Here is a 25,596-nt window from a genome sequence, read left to right as displayed (position 1 = left end):
TGTGGAAATTATTCTTTATTGAAAAATACCAATAATACTGACAGATTCCAAAAGCAGTTACTGTCCCAGAGTACAAAGCGCTTAGCTCATTTACCCCAAACCTGTTTGCATCTCAAGGTTAGCATTTCTGTAAATCAAGATACAAATCCGATAACTTCAATAAAACATTTTCCAGCTTTATTCTTTAAGGAGCTGTATACCTTCAAAGTCAGGGTCACGAGGTCAGCAGGAGCACGGGGCAGAATGCACCCGGCACTCCCTGGGCGTCAGTTTGCAGCAACACTGGAAACCACATTGTTGGTGCTGGAAACAAAAATCCCGCACAAGATAGCTGCCCTCCAGGATGAGAGGATGTTGGAAAACAGCATGTCGAAAGATAGCTTGTTTTTCTTATAATTAACACACTATTATTTTAAGATTGCTCTTTGGAGGAAATCTTAAGAATGCCACTGTAATTTCCTCCAGCAACTGAATTTTAAACTGTAATGAAAGAAACAAACTGTCACCACCAACACGGTCTTCGCTGAGCTGAGTAATAATTCTATGCTCTTTTAGATGCAAGAAGAAATGCGCACGAGTTCAACTGAAAACCACACGAAGACGGTGTGGTGCGGGCTCAGGTGGCAGCAGCGCTTGGCAGGAACAGCCGTGCGCTTGTCCTCAGCCACAGCAGCACCGAGCTCCAATCCGCTCGGCTCCCTACGGGTGAACTTGGTGCCCAAGTCCAGCCTCTACTCTCCTGTCCGTCACCCTGTCACAGCGGAGCAGGGGATCTGGAGAATTACTAGTTGCTGTACTGAAACAAGTTCACAGCACCTCACACTGTCACAAAGCAGACACTGTGGCCACAGCCTTTCTTCACAGCTCTAACACTGAGGCTGCCAAGTGCCCACTGCTGACAGCAGTGAGAGCAGACACAGGAAAATAGCAGGAATCATGGCACACGCATTTCTGAATTCTTTTTATCTACCATTGGTCCTGGGGCTTGGTTCCATCCCCGTGGAGACTAAGTTTGCTGTTCACTGCAGGGTCATCCTCAGTGGAGGAGGGGCATCAGGTCATATACCGGGTAATGGCTCTCAGAGCATACAGGAGCTCCGCTTGCATCCTCGCTTCTATAAGAAGCAGATTAACATGAACCTGGGTACAAAATACAACATCATGTGAGGACAGGTTATCAACGCCACTCTCTTTTTGTGCATTCAATTAAAAAAAAATCCCAAATGAGGGTAGTTATTTGTCCCCTAATGAGTGAATAAATTTATCCTATTTGGATAAGCAAATCCCAGGGTGTTGGAGTCCCTTATACCAGCAGCACATAGCTATACAGATGGCCGTGCACAGCCTCCCAGCACTCGGTGCCCTGTGAGCCATGCAGATGGCTGTCCCAGTGTCTGAGGAGTGACAGTGCTGCACGGTCACTCAGCACAGACACGGTCACTGTGAATATCTGTGGTCCTTGGCTCCATCTGTGGATGCAGACCCAGGACCCTGAAGGGCCAACCGCATGTTCCAGTGCTAGGAAGACTTCCGTCTTTAGCACAGCATCACACTTCTTTTGGGATAAATGTCTTATTCTACTGTATTTGACCACATATCTTCCTGGGTATTTGCCATAGCTCAAAAATCTAGGCACTGTTTTGTGAGGCTTCTAGAATTCTCTGCCAAACCATCAATTTCTAGAAAGATGCTTCCACCATTTCTGCTTACGCAGTTTTTAAAAGTTCTTACAGAATGGTGGTCTTGGGTGGAGAGAGATGCCAGTATTTCTGAGGACAGACCAGCGTGGCCGTCTACTCTTGGCTCTGCTCTCTCTAGGGTCCCCGAGACAGCTGCTGGAATGGTGTTTTCCAGGTCGCTGATGATGGAGTGGGTTTGCAGGAAGGACAATAACAAAAGGCAAGATTGCACATGACAGAGCAAACGACAGCCCATGAGCACGCACCTTCTCAGAGTGCTTGAACTGCCTCCAGAAGCTATCATACATTCTTTTGGTGACCTTTTCAGGAGTGCACACGACAGTTTTGATATAAACTTTAAAGCTACGATCCAACAGCTGGTTAATCTCCCCGTAGTCATAGTCATCGTATCTGTTGAGAGATGTAGGAGCGGACTCCTGTCAGTGTACAGGCTCTGGTCTGTGCGTAGCACACACATGTCAATGCACACTTTCCTCATTGTATGAGCAGTTATTCCCACAGTTAGAAATGGTACAGTGGTGTGAGGCTAAAATGGGCTGGGGTGGAAAAGCATAAAGGGGAGAACTTGGGAAGGAAAGAAAAGTTCTCAGTGCCTGAGCAGACTGTCCCACAGGTGCCGAGCTGGGTACCACACAACCACACATACACAACCTCACATACACAACCTCACACTCACAACCTCACACACACAACCTCACACTCACAACCTCACACTCACAACCACACACACACAACCTCACACTCACAACCTCACACTCACAACCACACACACACAACCTCACACTCACAACCTCACAGTCACAACCACACACACACAACCTCACACTCACAACCACACACACACAACCACACACACACAACCTCACATACACACACAACCCCCGACACGCAACCTCACACACGTAACCACGCTGAAACCAGCTCGGAAAGGAGCGCAGACCAGTGCTGGAATTCAGAGTTTGCATTTAGCACTGGTGCTAAATAAATATATGTATACCAGAAAATGTAATTTACTTGTGTAGGAGGAGTTTCTGGGGACAGATGAGGAGCAAATCATGGGTGCAGAGCTGGGTGCTGGCGTCACTTTGAGGAGAGGCTGAAGCCTGCATTCTGCAGTGTGTGCTCTGACCACTGAATCGTGGGTTTCTCATCACACAGTGTGGATTTGTGTGACCAGTGGAAAGGGGACAGAGCTCTTGGCAAAGCTGGTCCTACACCCACGCCAGAGGCTGAAGTGCAGGCACCGATGGCTCAAGCTTGCCTCCTGTCACTGTGCGGGGACAGCTCGGCTTGCTGGCTCCTCCAAGTCAGTTGTTACTTCAAGTCCTTCCCTCTGCCCTCACTGTCTAGCTGTGGGGGGAGGAAGAGGGAGGCCCAAGCTGTGATAAAGTGGGTCTGTGAAGCGTAAGCTGTGTGTGTGTGCGCTGCAGGCACCTGGAGGCTTCTGTGTAGAGTGTCTTTATAAACATTAGGAAGGCAGACTGACCGTATTCCGAACATGCAGTGGATATAGTTCCAGATAGCCCGTCGCAGCATTGAGGTATCAACATCTTTGTGCATTGCCATGGTATTGTAAGTAAGGTTGTAAGCAATGTGAAATTTCTCATCGATTAACTGTCCCACATCCGGATAAAGACGATTCACCAGAGAATAACCATGGTCCTCCCAGCAGTAGTCCTAAATACAGGGAAGAGAGGAATTATGAAGTTAAAATGGGGCAAAACAGCTGTCTGTGCACAGCGCTGCAGTGTCTGAGGTCAGCAGCAGCTACGTCACCGCAATGGCTCTGAGCGTCAGTCTCCCTGCACCACAGTCCGGTCTCAGTCTCCACACTGAACACGAGAGAGGTTATGGAGGCAATCTGGTTGAGTTTAAGGACCAAGAGAGCCACAGATTTCCATCTCTCAGCTTTCCACCGAGCTTCCAGAGGCAACACGGACTGAGGCTCCTCCCCGAGTGTTCATCACTGTAAACATTTAAATATCTCTCAAATTTTGTGAATTTCCACACCAGCTGTGCTAGCTGGTACCCACTGTTCTGGAACTTAGAAAGATGAAGCAGCGGGGCCAAAAGTTAGAGACCATCCTGGCCTATGTAACAAATATGTCACAAAGCAGAAGTGAAAACATATCCAGGTCAATGCACCCCTCACTCACCCGCCCCGTCCTCTCCCAGTAAATGGAGACATGAACAGTAAGTGTAACACGTGTCAAGCTACAGCATGGTTCTGATGAACTGAAAAGCTTACACATTAAGAGCAGAAGACACAGACAGTCTGTAAATGTTGCCCGTGACTAATTCTCAGCTTTGACTCTGGCTAGAGGAGGGAGCTGCTGTTCTGGAGAAGCCGTTTGCTGAGCCCTGGACATGGTTCTCAAGTCCCTGTGGCCTCTTCTCACACACATCAGTGAGAGGTTTCTAAGCCACTGTGCTATACACGCTACAATTTTACCTGGACACGAAATGTTGGAACATGCATCCCATGCCTGGAGAAATCCTTGTAGCCATAACTAGTGTCCTCAAAGTGCCGAGACACATCTCTCGCTGGTGTAACTTCATCATCATCTGAAATGATTGGGAAAAAAAAAGTCCTTTAAATCCAGGAAAAAGAAATACAAGGTAAAGCATTTTTGACCTGAAATAACAGACATGGACCGGAACAGTCTCTGCTGTCATTTCTTGTACCCCAGATCGGCCTTGACCTGGTTATGCGGCTAAGGGGGAGCTCCAACTTTCTCATCTTGTGCCTTCCATCTTCCTTCCGAGTGCTGGGATTACAGGCGTGTGTCACCATGCCTAGCTTATGTGGTGTCAGGGAGGAACCCCGGGCTTTGTGTGTGCTGGGAAGTCTACTAATGACACCCCACTCCACAATAAAGTCTTAACCCAAACACAGTGTGCTTATTGCAAAACACACCATAGTGAACGCAACTCTGTGACAAAGTGAACGTTTACAAAATCCTGCTCTCCTTTCTTCTTTGACTCTCTCCCTCCATCATTCTACCCTACTCTATACACTACCCTACTCTATACACTGCCCTAATCTATACACTACCCTACTCTATACACTGCCCTACTCTATACACTGCCCTACTCTATACACTGCCCTAATCTATACACTGCCCTACTCTATACACTGCCCTACTCTATACACTGCCCTACTCTATACACTGCCCTACTCTATACACTACCCTACTCTATACACTGTCCTACTCTATACACTGCCCTACTCTATACACTGCCCTACTCTATACACTGCCCTACTCTATACACTACCCTACTCTATACACTGCCCTACTCTATACACTGCCCTACTCTATACACTGCCCTAATCTATACACTATCCTACTCTATACACTATCCTACTCTATACACTATCCTACTCTATACACTACCCTACTCTATACACTGCCCTAATCTATACACTACCCTACTCTATACACTGCCCTACTCTATACACTATCCTACTCTATACACTACCCTAATCTATACACTACCCTACTCTATACACTGCCCTACTCTATACACTGCCCTACTCTATACACTGCCCTCCTCTATACACTACCCTACTCTATACACTGCCCTCCTCTATACACTGCCCTACTCTATACACTGCCCTAATCTATACACTACCCTACTCTATACACTGCCCTACTCTATACACTATCCTACTCTATACACTACCCTAATCTATACACTACCCTACTCTATACACTGCCCTACTCTATACACTATCCTACTCTATACACTACCCTAATCTATACACTACCCTACTCTATACACTGCCCTACTCTATACACTGCCCTACTCTATACACTGCCCTCCTCTATACACTACCCTACTCTATACACTGCCCTACTCTATACACTACCCTACTCTATACACTGCCCTACTCTATACACTGTCCTACTCTATACACTGCCTTAATCTATACACTACCCTACTCTATACACTGCCCTCCTCTATACACTGCCCTACTCTATACACTGCCCTACTCTATACACTGCCCTACTCTATACACTGCCCTACTCTATACACTGCCCTACTCTATACACTGCCCTACTCTATACACTACCCTACTCTATACACTACCCTAATCTATACACTGCCCTAATCTATACACTACCCTAATCTATACACTACTCTAATCTATACACTGCCCTACTCTATACACTGCCCTACTCTATACACTGCCCTACTCTATACACTGCCCTACTCTATACACTATCCTACTCTATACACTGCCCTACTCTATACACTACCCTAATGTATACACTGGGAGAAGGCATCAAGCCCGACACCTCAGAGTTTACTTTGAGGGACCCACTCGGGGAGGAGAGACAGTTGTCCTTTGACCTCCACACACATGCTGTGGCACACGCATCCTGCCAATCCATTTCCAATAATAACATTTAAAACACAAGGAAGAAGGAGAGAGCTAGTGTATTAAAAAAACTTGCTATCCGCATGTCCTGCCTCTTCCTTCTCAGTGGCCTTCCATAAGACTCTGTGAGGAGGAGAGCCTGAGGGGCTCACCTTCCTGACAGGACACACCGTTAGGCCTGCTTTTAAAAACGTATTGAAATTCTCCAGTAAAGAAGTTGGGCTTGTAAGAGAAACTATGGACCACATTCTGGTGGTTCTTACCTGAAGAGAAGACAAACATGCTATCTCTCTTCTCCATTTCAAACCTCGAGGCCATCTCCTCCTGGCTGGCCTCCTCCTCCTCCCGGCACTCCTGTAACTGCTTCATCTTTTCCATGAGGGCTTCGACCTCAAAGAAGGAGTCACTCACCTGAAGAGAGAACACTGTATTTTACATATGGCAGCCACAGAATGAAATTTAGGAATTTTACTAAGTCTGTCTCATTAGAAACTATATCTTACTAGAATATAGTAAAAACACTTTCATATATTATTAATGTATAATAATAAGTGTGATTGTTTTAGCCTGTTGGGTAAAGATATTTAAAATTTAAGATATGAGAAAAGTATTTCGACAAGTTATAATGCTTTCTAATCTTATAAAATAACAACATAGTAACTATTACTCTATTTTAAAATTAAAACTTAACACAGTCAATTTAAAACAGAATTGAAAATTGAGTATTTAAAATTCATCTTCTACTTGCTCAGGTTAAGTACAGATTATAAACTGTCAACACGTCTACCATTCTTAAAATAGTAATTGTTCTATTTATACAGTTTACCAATTAAAACTGAGACGTGGCCTCAGATGGCTGGGCTGGCTACAGGGTCTTCCCTAGAAGGGTGGGGCTGGCACAGGGGCAGAGAGGAAGGGATGAGTCACACTCCTAACTCACAACTGTATCCTCATTCTAAATCCAGATCGAATCTATGGAAGACACACTTCATGAAAGAAGGCTTAAAGTTCCAAATATAAATGTTCAAATACAAAAGTATTGCTTTTCCCTCATGAATTTCATTTCTTTTGCTGAGAATATTCCTTCTGTCTGTCTGTCTGTCTGTCTGTCTGTCTGTCTGTCTGTCTGTCTGTCTGAGATAGAGGGTCTCGTGTAGATCAGGCTGGCCTCTAGCTGGGTAGTGAAGCTGAGGATGCCCCCTGCTTTAGACTCATCTCCTGAGCACTGAGGTAACAGTGTGCATCTGTGCATGAGAAGCAAGCACTCTACCAACACCCATGAATGCTAAGCCCTCAAATCTCCCACTGCTTCCTGACCTCCGTTCATGGCCCTTCAGGTGTCAGCTGACTCGCTGAGCGCAACACCTCCCCCCATTCCCAGCCCTCCTCACAGCACTCCCTTTAGTGCACCAAACACAAGCTGTAATGTTTACGTGATCCTGAACAGAGCCTGCCTCCCCCAGAAAAAAATCTCCAAAGGCGAGGGCCTGCTTAATTTACTAGAACAAATAAATCTGTTGTACAATGACTATCGAAGTAATTCTGAATTAAGACATTTTATATTTTATAGGATATGGTAGAAATCCTGGCAAAGTATCCCACACGGTGCCCTTTCTCTAGTGATCTATGACAGGAAGTGTCTCTCAGTTGCACCTGAGAGTCTTCTGACACACAGTTCTCTACGGCCTAAAACACAGTCAAAGCCACCCCAAGCCAGGAGCTGGGAAGGAGCACTGCAGCACTCACTGACTTTACTGATTACTAAAGCCTCACGGAGCTGAGGGCGGCCCTAAGTTCCTACACATAGGTCAGGCTGTCCTTGGATTCCTGATGCTCCTGCCTTTACCACCCCAGTGTCGGGGTTACAGGGGCACCAGACTTTTCATCCATCCGTCCATGTGTCTTGCTCACCAACTAACTCGCTAAGGTAAGATGCTCACATTTACTTGTTTTAGGAAAGATAATTCTTGGTAAATTATATTCAAGCTTTTTAAAGGGAAAGGAAAAACAAAGCATGTTTCTTTTGCTACTTAAGTAATCTGCAAAAGTTGGAATGGTTTAAAAAAAGATTAGACGATGACAAAGACCACCACCACCACCACCCCCTCCTCCTCTGTTATTATCCGAGAAAGTCTCAGTACCTATAAAGCCCTGAATATGATATGTAACATTGGCTGGCTCCAAATCTGCAACCTTCTAAGATGGGTGTAGTGGCTGCTGGGAATTGAACTCAGGACCTCTGGAAGAGCAGTCAGTGCTCTTAACCTCTGAGCCACCTCTCCAGCCTGGTGCAAGGTCTTTAATCCCAGATCTAAGGAGGCAGAGGCAGTTGGATTTCTGTGAACTCAAGGCCAGCCCATTCTACACTCACAGGTCCCACTCGCAGGTGTTGAGAGGTATAAACTGTAAACCTTCTTTCAGCTTACTGCCCAGTGTCATCAGTGAAAACTATATACTTTCTATAATGTGCAAATTAAAATCTGGGTATAGATAGGGAGCTGATAAATTAGAAAATAGAACTCTTGTCTCTTCATAGAACACAACCAAGATCATCTGGAAACTCGACATCAGCCGAGTGCTAGGACCAGTGAAGACGAGAGGCCAGCTCTCAGTATTCTAGCTGTTGACACTCACTCTCCGCCACACTTCTGTGAATAATTCGTAACCACGTGCAGCCTCGTGGTTAGCCCTGGGACGTCAGAACAGAGCTGTGCTCAATCCTGACAGTGATGTTTGAGCTGCTGGGAATGCTGTAGCCTTTTGAAACCTCCAAGCCCATCCTCATAACATACTTCCTGCCAACAAGGCCACAGCCCCCTTCCTTCCCAAACAGCTCCATCATCTAGGAACCAAACAGGCAAGTATATGAGCCTATGGAGACCATTCCCCTTCAAGATGTCACCGTGTTTTAACAAATGAACTCAGCTGGCAGCGTTTACAGTCTGTGTTTGTACAAAATTAAACATAAAACAAGGGAAAATTAGATCAAAGTTGATTAAATTTTCTAAAAGCCAAACAATTAAAAAGCCAGCCTTTTGCTGAAGAGGAAGAGGAAGACGAGGAGGAGGAGGAGGAAGAAGAGGAGGAAGAACAAGAGGAGGAGGAGGAAGGGGAGGAGGAAGAGGAGGAAGAACAAGAGGAGGAGGAGGAAAGAACACTGTTGCTGCTGCTGGCAGGAGACCTCCTCTATTGGGGTCACTATTTTAAGCCTTCCCTTATCCCAGCTGTGGACACTCAGTATTCGCTGGTCCTGTTTGTCTCACAGACCTGAAATGACAGAAGGGGACGTCCTAGAAGGGCCCACAGTTTTGTTTGCCCCTTAGTATCTAGACTGGGATGGGCATTGGAGGTAGAAATAAATTCATCCTTAGAGGAGATCTAACATCTCTGTAGACTGGCAGGCTCTCGCAGGCTAGACACGCAGCTGTAGTAACCATAAGGTCTTCCTAGTTCACAGCACGTCAGACACTCACCAAGGCACTTCCTGCTGAGGGGACTGGCGTCTCCTCCACACTGTGGTTGCCATTCGTAATGTCGCAGATGCAGTAGTTACTGACAGAAGGAGGTCTGAAGGTGTGGCCACCGTCACAGTGGATCTCTGGACTAATTCCACAGCCAAATGTGAAGGAGGCAAGAGAGTGGTAGTGTGTGAGCAGAACCACAGCGTGGACCAGCTCCGCAAGAGACCAGCTGTGCTCCTCAGCCTTCAGCAGCCCCTGGTGGGTGAAAACGGCTTTTTAATCTGAGATGTGCTGGCTATAAACTTCATTTCAGTGCTTTCAAGATGACTGAAAACAGCACTTGACAAAGCCGGGCTAAGATTACAATTTAAAATACATAAAACTGTAACTTGTTAGATTTTAATATCTAGAAATATAGGCTTAACTTGAATGCACTGTCATTTCGATCTCAGATAATTGATTTAACAATAATTCTGTCTTGCTTACAGTCCTTGGCTGTGTCTCAGATGCTGGCTACTGGATGGCCCCCTCTCACCAGCGGGACAGTAAGGAGTCAGGGTAGAGTGAGCACCAGGGTTGCAAATGCCTGCTTTGGACTGACCAGGCCTCTTACAGGAACTTTTAAGACGATGGCTTGAACAATCATTCTGAAGATTCTTAGGTCCTGGATCCGAGTTAAGCAGCTACGCATGGATCCCTCAGTTTGTGAGATCCTGGGTCCCAGTGCTATGTCACTTGTCTATTTTATGTCTTGCTTGTCCTTGACGATCTGATAGGCACTGCGTAATCACAGCCAAGCTCTACAGCTTCTCGACCGTTCCTTCCACTACGTAACGGTGTGTAAATCGTCCCATAGCCCACGGACAAGACCAAAAAGGATTGTAAGGGTTTCCGTCAGATGGTGCACATTTTCAGAGAGAATTGGTTTGACCTCCAGAGTCAGAAGGAACTAGTTTAAGATGTCGCCTACACATGAGATGCACTCAGGCCTACGAGAGCTGAGCCCTGAAACCCTGACTACAGGGGCAGAGATGCAGGACTCACACCACAGGGGCTGCACTTGGAAGAGTTTCTGCCTTACACAGCACACTGACTTACTGTGCAATCCAGCAGTCACACACCTAGTTATTTACCTAAGTAAGCTGAGAACTTCTGTCTATCCAAACATTTATATTTGAATCAAAAAAATTTATTCATGTCTGATCAAAGTTGGAACTAACCAGGAGGCCCATTAAGTAGATGAATGGGAGTGTCATAGAGCAGTAAAAATAAATGATCTATGAAATCATTTAAAAAGATAAGAACCAGAAAGAGGTGGCTCAGATCTGTAATTCTTAAGAGGGCGAGGCAGGAGATCAAAAGTTCAAGGCCAGCCTTGAGTACATGGCAAGTTCCAAGCCAGCCTTTGACATAGCAAGACCCTCTCTGAAAACACAAACAAGAAAATAATAAAGCACTGGACCTTCTCTGAAAACAAAATATACATAAGTAAAAGTCAATAATCTCATACCCACATCGCTAAATGAGAGCCAGTGTGCACGGCCGGCCCCCCGTACCAACGCTCTAACATTCTGGAAATGATGCGCTGCAGCTATGATTAGAGACCAGCAGTGGTGGGGCTCAGGGAAAGTGCAGCACAGTGGATACTTAGTGCTCTGCACTGCACAGTAGTAACAACATGTTGTCATATACTCATAAAGAACACTGTGGACTTCAGTCAACAGCAGTGTCATCAACACTGGCTCGTTACTTACAAGTCAATGTACCACACAAAGTCCAGATGATAACAGCACGGAGATGTGTGTCTGGGGATTTTCTGAGACTTCCCTTTCTTTCTCTTCCTTTTCATTTTTTGACACTCAGGCCATCCAAGGCCAGCTTCAAACTTGCTGTGCAGCTGACCATAACCTTGAACCTTGGATCCCTTCTCTTTCCTTCCTCTTTCTCTCCTTCCTTCCCTCTTTCTCTCCTTCCTTCCTTTTTTTCCACCCACCCACCCACCCACCCATCCAGGGCATTAGAGGCTTATCCCAGTGAGCCCAGTCTCTGCAGCGGGGACGAGGCCATGGCTTTGGCCAGACTGCACCAGCTGAGCTGCACCCAGCCTTCTGTCCAGTTCTGCACAGACCCTGAGTGTTGTGACAATCACTGTCCCTTTAACACTGTGACACTGGGCATACGCACCTCGATGTGTTCTTTGGTGATTAGCCAAGGCCTGTGGGCTAACACTTTGTTAAGTTCTCCTAAATTCTGCAGTTTCTGAGGAGCATTCTCTAAACCATTGAGCCACTTGGGGTCCCCACCAACATGAAGAAAGTCACTGACGTGTAGATTCACCAGGTAGGAACACTGATGCCTGGCTGCCGCCTTCACAGGAAATAAAAAGACAGTGCAGTTGTGTTAAGTTTCAAGTGTGACGAATCTGTTTTCTTTACAACAAACAACATATATTTTTTGGTTATTCAGTTTAAGTTTTCCAGACTACAGAAAAACACATCTTATTTAGAAATTTTAAAAATCCAATAAAACACAGAAAACATCTCAGAAAATTTTCAGGAACAAAATACTGCTTAAAAAAAAAATAAACCTTAGAAATGCTGCCTCTATGCCGGCTTTCAGAAGACGCTCAGACTAAGAAGCGTTTCAATTAAGCCGGTATGTCAACACAAATGTTCGTATTTGGGAGGCAGAGGCAGGAGGACCAGAAACTCATGGTCACACACAGATATATAGCAGGCCCGGGGCCTATCTAGGCCACAAAAACCTTTCACTGGGGAAGGGGGGAGGGTAATGGGGAGAGGGAGGGAGGGAATGAAAGAGGGAGGGAGGGAGGGAGGGAGGGGGCTCTCACATCTTACATTCTACCTTAACCTCTAAGACAGGGTGGCTCTGGTGTGGCATGAGGGCTCAGTGGGGAAAGGCACCTGCCGCCATTTTTGACAACCTGAGTTTAATCCCACAGTGAAGGAGAGAACCAGCTCCTTCAAGTTGTCTCTGATACACGCACATGCGCACACACACACACACACACACGCACACACACACACACATTCACACACATGCACTACAATTTTTTAAAGAAATAGTTCTTAGTGTATAAAACTACTTGTAGTGGTCTTTTTTGATTATACTTGATGGCAAAGTGATTTAAAGCCAGGAAAAATAGAAGCTATCTGATTATATGCTATTACAAGTCAGAATATGATTACAAGTCAGACAATAAGTAATATAAGTATTTATTCTTGTGTCAAAAGCATTAATCCTCTTAAAGAAATAAAATTAAAAAAAAAAAAAACCACAGGGAAAAGAATGTCATAGGAAGTTTACGAACCATGATGCCAATGTAGTGGCGATAATGGAGGGGCAACGGCCCGTCCATCTGCAGTAGGTAGTGTTGTGTCTTTAAGAAACTTTCTAGATATTGTGGATGAAAAACCATCACTAGTGTAATGTTATCCAAACGACCCAAAGCAGCGAAAGAGTCGGCAAACAGAGTGTGCATCTGTGCGTCCTCGCTGCCCACCTGCAGCATCTGTGGAGAGAGGAGAGCTACGGTCACATACACTGCGAAGTGGAGAGAAGGAAACGTGCTGTGCCACGCTGTGCCGTTCAGGAGATCACATTTCACTCAGAGTTAGGAAACTAAACGTGTAGCATAACTGAAGAAGAGTCCTGTTAGACGGTGGGAGATAAACAACAAAGGCTGAACTGAGCTTCAGAGTCTAGGTCGGCTGCCTGCACACGCACTCGACAAGAATGCAGACCAAGAAGCAGATTTAGACTGTTAAATACCCAGACTTGCCAGCACACATAAAGCCTCTCCTTACAACACGATTCTCACTTAATGAAAAGACAATCACAATTAATAGCAAAGACTTCTGACAATGAATCACAGATGCTTCTACATGTGCGGCATTAAAGTCTGGTGCAGCACTCGTACTGACAAGGCTGAGTCCCTCTGCCTCCGAGCAGACCTAAGCAAGATCTAAATATGAGCTGGTGGAGGGCAGGTCAAAAACAAGTCTCAGTTTGACTCGGTTAAATGCCGGGCTTAAAGTGCATCATGAAATCCTAGAAATCAATGTGGCTATGGCAACTTCCTAACCCATTAGCTCACTGCCAAAGCATGACTAACTCCAAATAACTGTGTAAAACATGTTGTTGACCAGCACTCAATCAGATGCCAAGATGTGGGTCATGAAAATGTTTCCTTAAAAGCAGGCAGTTCACCATGTACTTTCAAAACAGCATACCTCCTTCTCTGGGATGAACCTGCTTGGTCCGTGTCCTAGTGGCCGAGGGATTCTGATTCCAAGTTCCTAGAAAAGAAAATTACACCATCTCAGACCTCCAGCAGTAAACAGCACAAACAGAGGCTAAAGGAGCAAGAGGAAAGACATCCAGCTGAGGGGAGCCGGGCTTGCTGTGGTCATTTGTCCTCATGGCTATATATACACACACCAGCTCCGCTGTTTGCACCACACAGCTAACACCTTCTAAGATGTCTGACTAAAAACAATAAAACCTGTTTCACTAAAACCAGAGTTTTGCATAAAGCTCTTGGCAGAGAGTCTGGAACAGAAAGTTCAGCACACAGCAGCCAACCCCGTGGGCTGTCAGTGATAAAAACAAGACCAGTGTGCTTGTTCATCTAAAACTCAACAAAAGCATCACTCCTTGTCAGGAATAAAAATGACAATACCTCTGTATAGACATCTCAAAACCTCATTACTTCAGACACCACTGCTGTATTGATAAACACCTCCAAGTAAGCAGGGGCGCCGTGACAAGTGAAAAGATGGCTGAATCCACACGAGTCAGGCCGACTCCAGTGGGGCAGGCTCTCTGTGGCTGAGTGAAAACACTTCAGGAAAACCAAGTCTATGCCTGTTTACGACCTTGTTAATGCTCTACCTTTTGACACGATCTACAAGTCTCCCACACATACTGACAGAGCAGCACATTAACAGGAACAGAGAGCCTGCTGTTAGGACTTCCTGCCCTATACAGTGCTCTTGACATAATATCAAATAACCATGATAAAACTTTTGAGGGCAATCAATCCATTATCACGTCAAGGTGTAAACTACAATAAAGTAACTACAACTGAAGATTAATTCTTATTATTTATACAATCGCCACATACAAATACTGTCTTTTGTTTACAAAGAGGAACACTTGAGATGGAGACGGAGCCTGCAGTCAGTATGACGAGCCCCAGCCCCAGCCCCCACACGGCAGACGGAGAGCGGAGAGCACCTACTGCTACAGGCCATTCTCTGACAGACACACAGACACCACGGAAAAAGTAAAAACACTGCTTCTACTGTCCTTACTGCTTCTGAAAGTTCATTATAAAACCCAGATATCTCTGATTCCTGTTTTTGTGTGTGCACTATGTGTCTATGTATGTATGCCTGTGTGTGTGCATGCCTGTGTGTGTGTATGCCTGTGTGTGTGTGTGTGTGCGCGTGTGTGTGTGTGTGTGTGTGTGAATGTGGAAGAGCATGTATTGTGTAGCTCATGCGGAGGTCAGAGGACAACAGGGTCTCTTGGGTTTGCGCTGTATGTGCCAGGCTAGCTGGTCCTTGGGCTTCTGGGGGCTTCTCTATCTCCCTTCCATGTTCCTGTAGGCCTAGGGGAGTTTTTGTTTGTACTATGCATCCAGCTTCTACACGGGTTCTCAGGATTTGAACCTGGGTTCTCATATTTGTGTGCTTAGTGCTTTACTCACGGAGCTGTCTTCACAACCAAGCTGCTTTGCTTTTAAGAAAAAACTGGGAGGAAACAGAGTGAATTCAAAAAAATTGTTCTGAGCAAATGAAAACCTTTTGAATATAATACGTTTGTAAAACTCAGACAGGACTAAGAATGTAGCTTAGTCGGTAGAGTGCTTGTGTAGTGTATACCTGTAATCCTAGCACTTGGGATGTGGAGGCAGGAGGATTTTAAGTTCAGAGTCATCCTCAGCCACATAGCAAGTTCTGTCCCCTACCCTTACCCCTGGGTAAGAGAATCTTTACGGGAAGAATCCAAAGTAGGCTTCTTGCCAACTGAATCCATGATACATCAACTTCATTGTAGATATTAAGTCAAATCTTACTGGACACTGGGAGCTTCTTACTGAGTGAGGTTAGTCCACGCTCATACTGAAGACAGTGTGTAACATTATCCTCCTTAGAAGTGACGCTTCACTAGTCTGTCCTGCGTGTGTCTAAGTTTGAACACTGTATAATAAGTCCCAGAAGAGGGCATGCTCCTCTTGAAACAAATGTAGCTGTTCCGTTAGTCTACTGCTCAGCTCTGACCGGACTATATATACGTTCACATCCCCTGGGAAAACGTACAAAGCTGAGGCTCACTTCCCCTTCTTAATCCTACAAATTATCTAAACAATGTGTATTTAGGAAGTGAAGATTGATAAACCTGATAACAACAGACTTGCACGAGGGAAGAGTACAGAGTCAAAGATGAACAGAAAACTTGACAGACTGCGAAGGGTCAGGGACAGCTCCAAGAAAAGGAAGTGAGAATGACCGAACCCATGCGTGAGTCTCCCAAAGCAGCAGCAACGAAGCCCTGTACTGCATTAACTACAAAGGTGATGAGAGGGACCTCAGAGGGACTTGGTATTCACATGTAAAGGGGGTCCCTGCAATGCTGTCTCTGATAATCGACTAAGTGCTGACTAGTAGAGGACTGTGAACGTCCAGCCTGAGCCCAAAGCTGCCATCTTGGGAGGGACAAAGCAGACCCATGCTGTGGTGGGGATGCAGAGAAAGGAAGTGCAGACACAACACGAGACATCTGGGTAGTGGTTCTCTAAATGACCCCAAATCAACACCCATATGACCTTCAAACAAACAGGCTGAATTATATTATCCTGGCCTTCTTTCTATACTAAATATATTACATACCAAATTGTTATAAAATAATTTTATAATTCCTATAAGGTAGTCATGAATGCTTCATAAAATAGAATCTGCAGAGCATGGAGACCAGTGTCTTTAATCCCTGTACTCCGTGAGTTCAAGGCTAGCCTGGTCTGCATAGTGAATTCCAGGTCAGCCATATTAAAGCTAAATAAGAACCTGTGTTTAAAACAAACAAACAAACAGACAGAAACAGAAACAGACAACAGGCTAGGGATCTGGGTCAGTGGTAAGAGCATCTGGGCTCTTACCTCTAAAGGACCTGGGCTCATTTCCCAGCACTCACATGGTAGCTCACAACTGTCTGTAACTCCAGTCTGCTCTTTAGCTGCATTTAGTGGCCATGTTGATATAATACTTTCTATTTTCCTCCTATTCTTCAATGGCCAAGGAAATGTCTCTGATTCCTTTAAATATATTTTCTTCAAGAGTAAAATATTTAAAAATGTTAAGAAAAAGCAAGACAAAGAAGAACATCCTAAAAAGGGGGGAGGACAAGTGTCCCTTGCATGGATTAGATGCCCACAGCACAGGACTTGATAGCATTTACAGTGGTTCCTTGATAAACATCTAACAGAGCCAGGGAGAGAACAAGAAAATAGGACAGCGCTAAGGGGTCTCTGACACCCAGGGCAGTCACTTCACTATTTTATGCATGTCCAGTTCCAGGTCAAACAATTTCCTTCAGCTCACATTACCTGACAGTTCCCAGAGAACCTGAGAGGCTGAGGGGGTGTACCTCATAAACGCAGAGGAATGGTGGGAAGGTCAAAGGTGCGAGAGCAGGAGGGAGGCAGACTAAGAAAGTCAAGGCTGCCTCAATAAAGGTTGATCAAGACTGACATCATGAGAAACACAGTTACTTCTATTCTAGAGTCAAGTGGATTTACTCTCCTTATTTGGAAGCTGGGCTTAAAAGATGTCACTCACTGGATTAGGTACACGACAGATAGAAGGGCCACGAACTTTTCTACTTAATTTTATGCCAATCAGAAAACAAAGGGCTAGTCATCTGGGACTCCTGATGAGTTCTGAGATTGTACCCCAATTTACCTCAGATCAGGTACAGACAGGACGGTGAGTGGCTCTATCCAGCTTCCCAGCACACACAGACTGACCTCTGAGAAAGCCAACAGGTGATAGTTTCCTTACAGGACCTGTTCTTATTCAAGCTTGCATCAAGTCCTCACCTTGGAAGAGCCCCAAAGCATAGCACACACTGGAGTGACGGTCAGCTCAGAAGAGAGAGCTGTCCCTGCATGTGCAAGGCCCTGTGCTGACGCCAAGCATAGCCACGTATCTCTATGCATTGTCTCCTGAGAGAAAAGGACAGACCAGGGGCCAAAATTAGGACTTCTGTTAGTGAGTCTGTAATTCCTGTCAGAACATTTAAACTCTAAAGTAGGCAGGTCTAATGTCTAAGTTAAATAAGGAAATGAGGAGGAAGATACAGCAGTAACAGTACCACATCTGCCCATGGTATGTAACAGGAAATGAGGAGGAAGATACAGCAGGAACAGTACCATGTCTGCCTCACCATATGTACCAGAAGAGTTTATGAAGCTCTTGAGGGGGTGTGTGCGCACACACATACACACACCAGAAAGTTCTGAGAATCAAACTGCTTTTTAGCTTTCTGCTTATTCCTTAACTGATATAAAGAGGAAAAAATATAGAGCTAATAATGGTAATAAAAATTACCAACAGTAGCAGCGGACATAGTATGCTGGGACCAAGTACTGCTTTAAGTGTGCTAGTATTTACAAACGAGGAACATGGAATTTATGATCCTGAAAGCTACAGAGTGTGTCTTATAATCTTTATGAAACAGAAGCCAATGTCTTTAATGCTTTATCAGTGTGAGAGCCCAAGTCAAACTGAATGCATTTTCTAATTTCCTGTGTAAGTTACTTCAAGTATTTTTTCCTTCTGTAGTTGTGAGAATTCAATTAGACTCTGAGCAAATCTTACAAGTCAGATTCTAGGAGGCAGACCTGCCAAGAATAAATGGCCTTGTTGAACTCAGATGCAGATGTTAATCAGCATAAACCTCACAGGCTCTCCGTGGAAAAAAAAGGAAAGGCTGGAAAAGCTAACATGAGAACCAGGACTCCCCAACCCCTCAACACCAATAGCTGAAAGCAGTGAGCACCACCAGCACCAAAGCAACCTGTCCTCACCAACGTACAGCACTGCCGATTAATCTTCGAACACGGACACTGAGTGGCGGTGACAGCACAGGAAACAGTACATACTGTACCGCTGTGTGAGCAGCGCTTGTGGTCCAAAGCACTTTCTAGTCACGTGCTTTGCCTATGTTCAGACCTTCATCCGTCCCCTTGAGAATGAACAACTGGTGACAAATTCAAACCAAAAACTGCTATGAGCTATCAATCTACCTACTTGAAAAGTTACATGAAAGTAAGTAAACTATTTGAAGCAGTTTTTCTTTGTCCACTTGACCCATTAAAAAAGCCCATCTAGATATTTTAGACTATAACTTGTAACACTGATGTCAATCTTGTTTTTATTAAAACTTACACAAGTAGAAAGTATATTTCAACAATGCTAAGTAAGCAAAACATTTTATAAAAAGTAAAAGTCCTAATTCCATTCTCCCCCTGCTGGGAGAATACTTGTCTATCTAGCATTTTGTGGACTTTTTTAACATTCAAAGTATTTCAGAAGAACTAAGGATCTAGAAGTGTTGTTTATATTTAGATTTCTTGAATTACATTTATATTTAGATTTCTTGAGTACAGAAAATGTACTAAATTTCTTCTATCATTAACACTGCTATGCTATTTAAAACATGGGAAGTTGGGCACCTGTGTGTGACTCGTGTGTGTGTGTGTGTGTGTGTGTGTGTGTGTGTGTGTGTGTGTGTTCCATGAACCAATGGTTTAGGAAAAGAAAAACTTCCTGACTTCAAAGTTCTACAACTGGGTTGGGGATGTGGCTCAGGGTACAGAATCTGCCTAGCATGTATAGGGCCCTGGGTTAGATGGAGAAGAGGAGGGAGAGGAGGAGAGGAGGAGGAGGGAGAAGAGGAGAGGAGGAGGAGGGAGAAGAGGAGAGGAGGAGGAGGAAGGGGAGGAGGAGGGAGGGGAGGAGGAGGGAAGGAGGAGGGAGGGGAGGAGGGAGGGGAGGAGGGAGAGGAGGAGGAGGGAGAGGAGGAGAGGAGGAGGGAGGGGAGGAGGGAGGGGAGGAGGGAGAGGAGGAGAGGAGGAGGAAGAAGGGGAGGAGGAGGAAGGGGAGATTTCTGGAAGCTTTTTTTATTTCCCCCTGGAGCTGGGGACCAAACCCAGGGCCTTGCGCTTGCTAAGCAAGCGCTCTACCACTGAGCTAAATCCCCATCCCTGGAAGCTTCTTGAGAGAACTGTGCCAATACTTCTTCTGTAAAGTGACCAGTTTTCCCATGATACACCATTTCCTAGTTTATTTTACATGCTAAGTATATTAAAGTGAAATGCAGCTACACAAAGCTTTCTAGTTTGTTGACTACAACCCCACAGGCACTATTATAATCAATGTCCAAGCTACTGTGGATCTTTGGAAATTCTAAGTCTGAGCTGAGGATACTGCACGAAAAACTGATGTCAGAAATAACAGAGCTGTTCAGGCACGACCACTAGGGTTCGTTTCTACTAAGAATGGGAGCAGACAGATCTGTGACGGCTTGCATACACAAACTGTAAATGTTAGCACAACACTTCCATGCTCTTTTTTTTAAAAGCTTCCCGAGCAATGTCTTATGGTTTATTATTGACACTGAGTATAGAACCCGGAGCCTTTCACATGCTAAGTTGCTGTCCACCACTGAGCTTTAAAAGTTATTTTTGAAGCTTGTTTTTGTTACATGTAAACAACCAGCATGCGATGTATCCCGTGAATGTTGACATCTAGAAAACACTTGGTGTTCTACACCCTTCATGGAGTCATTTACATTTTCATGACTATATTTACTGTTACGATTAATAGACTATTAAAAAATTGACCTGTATCATTTTAATGGGCAAAGCAACAAGATTATTCACATATAGACTTCTTGATTTAAGACAACCTAACGTTCTGATTTCAATTCCAATTTCAGTATTGACTCTCGTCCTTTTAGATTCTAAGCCTTTGGATGTCCAATTTAGCGACGTTTATTTCAGCAATTTTAAAACATCATCCTATTTGCACACTTAACACACACACACACACACACACACACACACACACACACAGATAGTTCTGCAGGCACAGCAGGAATGGTTTAATAAACATGAGCAAGCGCTGCGACGAGCACCACAGGGCTTGGCGGCGTTTTTTATTCCAGGCAATATCATTAAACGATTCAAATGTGTCTGTTTCTAAGTGCACGTCGGCAAGGGAAGGGTGACTGAACAATCTGTTTTGACCCGAGCGCCAGAGAGGAGAAAATCCACAGGCTGTTTGATCTGAGACTTCGGCTCTGCTGTGCGCACCGGCACAGCATAGCAGTCCTTACTCTGTTCGGAGACCTCCTCTCCCCTTACGCGATCTTGTCGCCCGCTGGGCGGTGCAGTCCCTTCGCCCAGGCCGCGCAGCCCTCGGAGGCGTTTGCGAAGCTACCCGTACGAGCTAGCGTCGGCGGTGCTTGGTCCCACGGCCCTCAGCCCTCGCCCGCTCCGTACCTCGTCCTGGCCGCGGCCACCGCCGCACTGGTGGCAGCCCAGCAGCTCCGAGACAGCCAGCGAGGCTGCGTACGCCTCGTTCGCCGCGGCGGCCAGGCGCATGTCGGAGGGACGGCTGCGGCCGCAGTCAGTCGCTGCACAGCTTCAGTCTGCACACGGCGGGGGCGGGGCAGGCGGCTCTGACAAACAAGCCGCGAGGCCCCGCCCCGCGTCCGTCACTCCACTGCCGGGCGGGCGCGCCCGCCAATGCCGGCCCGCGGGGACTCGTAGCCCCACCCCTTGGCGCTCGGGTTGGGGAGCGTGTGGACCAGGCCAGCAAAAACAAGCTTGAAGGCCAAGCGCCTAGCATGGAGCTGACACTCAGTTTGGGAACAGGCTAGCTGGGTGGAACCCTGGCTGGAAGATGCAATGTGCATCCCGGGACTCAGGGAAAGGCAACCTAATTTCCCGGCTCCGGGTTAAGGCCGGGCATTTACCCATAGGCAGTTAGCAACGTCATCTAGACGGACACTGGCAACACCAGGAGAAATCCAGCTTCCCTTAAATTGTACAAACTACCGAACCTTCTTCCTTTCTGATGCCCATATGAGGCAGAATGAGCTTCAAAAGCAGGAGACCATGGCCTATATTCAATGTAAAATTTATTCTTGGCAAGCGATGTAGAAACTATAAATATTTTCCTTGGCAGCAGGTCTCCCAATTGTCTTTCCTCAACAACTATATTCTATGGCATTACAACATCTAATATGCTCTCACAGATACCTTGTGTTACAAAGAAAACTCTCTGTGAAATCTAATGAGGAACTTGGAAAAACAGAGTTTAAGACATAAATCATTGACATTTTTAGATCCAGAATCTAAATCTTGTGCCAATATTATTTCCTTCCTTTGGTAGCTTTATTGATTTCTTTTTTTTTTTCTTTTTTTCGGAGCTGGGGACCGAACCCAGGGCCTTGAGCTTGCTAGGCAAGCGCTCTACCACTGAGCTTAATCCCCAACCCCGCCTTACTGATTTCTTAAAAGGAAAAAAAAAAAAGCTTGTTAACTTAGATCTCTTTTTTTCTATGTTTGTGTTTTCAAAAGCTTACAAGTTCAGATTAAGAAAAGAAAAAGTTAGAACACATTCAAAGGAGGAAATAAATGGAGCTTAAATGACTAAACATTGACAGACACAACCAGGACTTCAAGATGAAAATTAAGTTTCAGTCTTGGGTGGTGAGGTTACAGTGTATCAAAGAAGACTGTTACACTTTTAGCTCCAGAATCTTCCTATTTTGAAAGTCACCGTTTAAAATCGTTACTCTTTTTCTCCTGCAGGTAAGATCAATGTTGCAACTTCTTTTTTTTTTTTTTTTTTTGTTCTTTTTTTCGGAGCTGGGGATCGAACCCAGGGAATGTTGCAACTTCTTATAGCCCTCCCCTGAATCTTTTCTTCTTTAAGAGACGAAAGCTGCTTAATTAATAAAAGAGAGGCAACAGAGAGACCTAAGCTCTCTTCCACTGAAGAGCCACAAAAAATAAATGGTAAACTCAAACTTCTACTTAGCCATGAGCAAACAATAGAAATCCATTAAGCTAGCCCTCTTCAAATGAACTGGCTGCAAATGAGTAACTTAGAGAAATGAGGTTAATTGCTATGTGGGGTGGAAATCCATAAAAGCTAGTTTAAAAATGAGTGAAGCAGATGGAAACTGATGACTCTGAGATTGTTGAGTTATAGTTTTAGTTTATCTAGCAGGGTAGCCATATTTATTAAATTATTTAAAATTGTTTTTCATTGCAAAAAACAGTGAGTGCTTACCTTCCTAGTTACAGGGCACAAAGCTAAAACATGAATTCAGTTAATTCCAAGATAGTTTAAAATAAAGTGTCAAATTAAAGCTGTATATTGCATGTATAGTGTCTAATATTTAGAACTTAATAAGTATTTATTGAAAAAAAAAAGTTCAGCTGAAAACAGCCATCTCCTGTGACCAGGCAAGACTTCCAATGGAGGGACTTAGACACCAACTTAAGCCACAAAACTTTCATTTGTCCTGACTATAAGATATGCAGGGGCAAAGGTAGAGCAGAAAGTGAGGGAGTGGCCAACCAATGACTGGCCCAGTTTGAGACCCAATGCCATGAGAGAGAACCTGCCCCTGACACTATTATAATGTGTGTGTGTGTGTGTGTGTGTGTGTATGTGTGTGTGTCTGTGTCTGTGTGTGTGTGTGTGTGTCTGTGTGTAACATATAATGTTATATTTGCAGACAGGAGACTAGCATAGCTGCCATTTGAAGGCTTCATCCAGTAACTGAGGGAAACAGATACAGACCTACAGACAAACACTAGGTGGAGCTTGGGGAATGCTATGGAAGAGGGGGAGGAAGGATCGAAGGAGCAAGAGGGGTCAAGTGCACCACAAGAAAACCTAGTAACTAACCCCTGGGCCCATAGGGGCTCACAGAGACTAAACCACCAACCACAGAACATGCATTAGAGGGACCTAGGCCCTATGCACATACATAACAGTTGGCAGCTTCGTCTTCCTGTGGAACTCCTAAGAGCAGGAACACGGACGGGCTGTGTCTTACTCTGTTGCCTGCATTTGGATCCCTTTCCCCTAGTTGGACTGCCTTGTTTATCCTCAGCAGGAGAGGATGTGCCTAGTCTTACTGCACTTGACATGCCAATGCAGGCTGATATCCATGGAAGGTCTCCCCTTTTCTGAGGAGAAAGGGGAGAGGGGTGGATGGAGGGGTGGTGACTAGGAGAGACTAGGAGAAGAGGAGGGAAGTCTGCAATTGAGATGTAAATTAATTAATAAAAAACAGTTCAGATATACCAAACTAAATTAGAAACACTAAAACGTTTTTTCCAGATAGTTCCAATTATTTAATGCTGTCATGCATGAAGTGAAAAATAATTTAACTTATTCTAATTCAATAGTTCACTGAGAACCTTCAAGCTATTAAATATCCAAGATTCCTTAGCAGTCTCTAAAGACTGACCTAGGGGTTGGGGATTTGGCTCAGTGGTAGAGCGCTCGCCTAGGAAGCGCAAGGCCCTGGGTTCAGTCCCCAGCTCCGGAAAAAAAAGAAATTAAAAAAAAAAAAAAAAAAAAAAAAAAAAAGACTGACCTAAACACTTCCAAGAGCACCAACTTCTGCTCTCTTGCATAGACAGCACTATGAATTAGTCTCTTTACTGTCCATTAAAAACACTGCCCCAAGTCAATCTATAGTGGCCAGCAAAATGTATTAATTGCCCTGGAAATACCAGGTGGCTTTTGCTTCTGGGGATGTTTTTCCTCCAAATCGTTTAATAGAATGTTTGTGTTTACCAAGAAACTGATGTCTTGAGCAGGGTGGGAAGGTGTGCAGTGTGGGACACACTGAGACTGTCATAAACACCAAAGGACAAGACAAGCATCCTGCACGTGGGGCAGCCTACGGAGGATTGCACCTTCCTTCCACAGCCACTGAGAGTTAGCAGCACAGGCCGGGAGGGGGGCGGTTTATAAAGTCTGCTGTTTGAACGTTTCATTTCAACATTTTGTTCCTTTTAAGAAGAATCCTGGCACCTGATCAAAGAGGTAACAATTTTACTTTCCTCTAAAAATGTTCTGCCCAAATCACAAGCTGTGTCAAAGTGAGATTCATTTTCTCTGTTTGTGCCCTTCACAGAATGCCCACAACCTTCAGCTCTCACACTTAGGCAAAGCCAGCATCAGCAAATGGGCTGACCCCAGCTGAATGCTCAGAGTCCAGGCATGGCATGATCAGCCACAGTAAGCTTTGGGAGGATCAACAGAGGCATTTTGGTAAAAAAAAAAAAAAAAAAAAAAAAATCAGGGGAGATTTGGGAGCAGGGAGGCAGGCCTTGACAAATGCAAAGGGTTGGACACAGCAGTGTTTTAGGGAAGTCAAATGAGGGAAATGTCTGGAGCGAGGGGGAGGGAGAGGAGGAGGAGGCAATGTTCAGAAGCTTTAGGTGCTGTATCCAACTTTCATTAAGGAGTGAGTTTCATTCTTCAGGGTACTGTGGAGTTATTGAAAGGTTTAAAAAAAGAGCAACATTCTATCTGCATTTAGCTGAGGTTTAGAAAAACATAGTGAATGAGGCAAAATGGGGAGCAGAGAGATGTCAGAGAGGTGGCTGGGGCAACCCTGACAGGTGAGAGAGTGGCATGGAGCCAATGGAAGGAGGACCAGTGTCCTAGGAGGTAGTAACATGCTCCTTGAAGGAAGACTGCACTCTGGGTCTTGGAGTCCAGAAGACAATTCTCAAATCATTTGCTCTGCTGGTCAAGTCTTTTCTGAATTCATTGGATCTTTAACATTTATAATCAAATGTATGGTGGAATAGGCACAGTGTAGAAGAAAAACAGTTATTAAAACAATTCAACAAATGACCGACGGTGGCCATTCACAGACCGCATGCTTCAGGTTGCTAACCAAGCTCACAGTAGAGATCTGC

At 45.0% G+C, this 25,596-nt stretch overlaps 1 protein-coding gene across 4 annotated transcripts in view; it reads right to left on the bottom strand.

Annotated features, from left to right (window-relative positions):
- Sesn1 (sestrin 1) overlaps nt 1-25,596 on the bottom strand; it is a 93,093-nt gene continuing 67,497 nt past the window's right edge. The window contains exons 1-10 of one of the 4 annotated variants that reach the window (NM_001414937.1): nt 21,136-21,292; nt 13,799-13,864; nt 12,877-13,077; nt 11,730-11,912; nt 9,558-9,800; nt 6,348-6,495; nt 4,153-4,265; nt 3,187-3,377; nt 1,946-2,090; nt 1-1,140 (exon numbers count right to left, since the gene is read on the bottom strand). In NM_001414937.1, the coding sequence (NP_001401866.1) occupies nt 1,054-1,140; nt 1,946-2,090; nt 3,187-3,377; nt 4,153-4,265; nt 6,348-6,495; nt 9,558-9,800; nt 11,730-11,912; nt 12,877-13,077; nt 13,799-13,864; nt 21,136-21,237 (1,479 nt within the window). In that variant the 5' untranslated portion in view covers nt 21,238-21,292 and the 3' untranslated portion in view covers nt 1-1,053. Of the gene's footprint in view, nt 2,091-3,186; nt 3,378-4,152; nt 4,266-6,347; nt 6,496-9,557; nt 9,801-11,729; nt 11,913-12,876; nt 13,078-13,798; nt 13,865-21,135; nt 21,305-25,596 lie in introns of those variants that run through there. The other 3 variants (XM_006256560.4, XM_063279075.1, XM_063279074.1) reach the window with 3 other exon arrangements.

This window comes from Rattus norvegicus, chromosome 20 (assembly GCF_036323735.1).
Source record: "Rattus norvegicus strain BN/NHsdMcwi chromosome 20, GRCr8, whole genome shotgun sequence".
NCBI lineage: Eukaryota > Metazoa > Chordata > Mammalia > Rodentia > Muridae > Rattus > Rattus norvegicus.
Note: the sequence above shows the minus strand (reverse complement) of the source record. Positions and strands in the feature narration are given on the sequence as shown.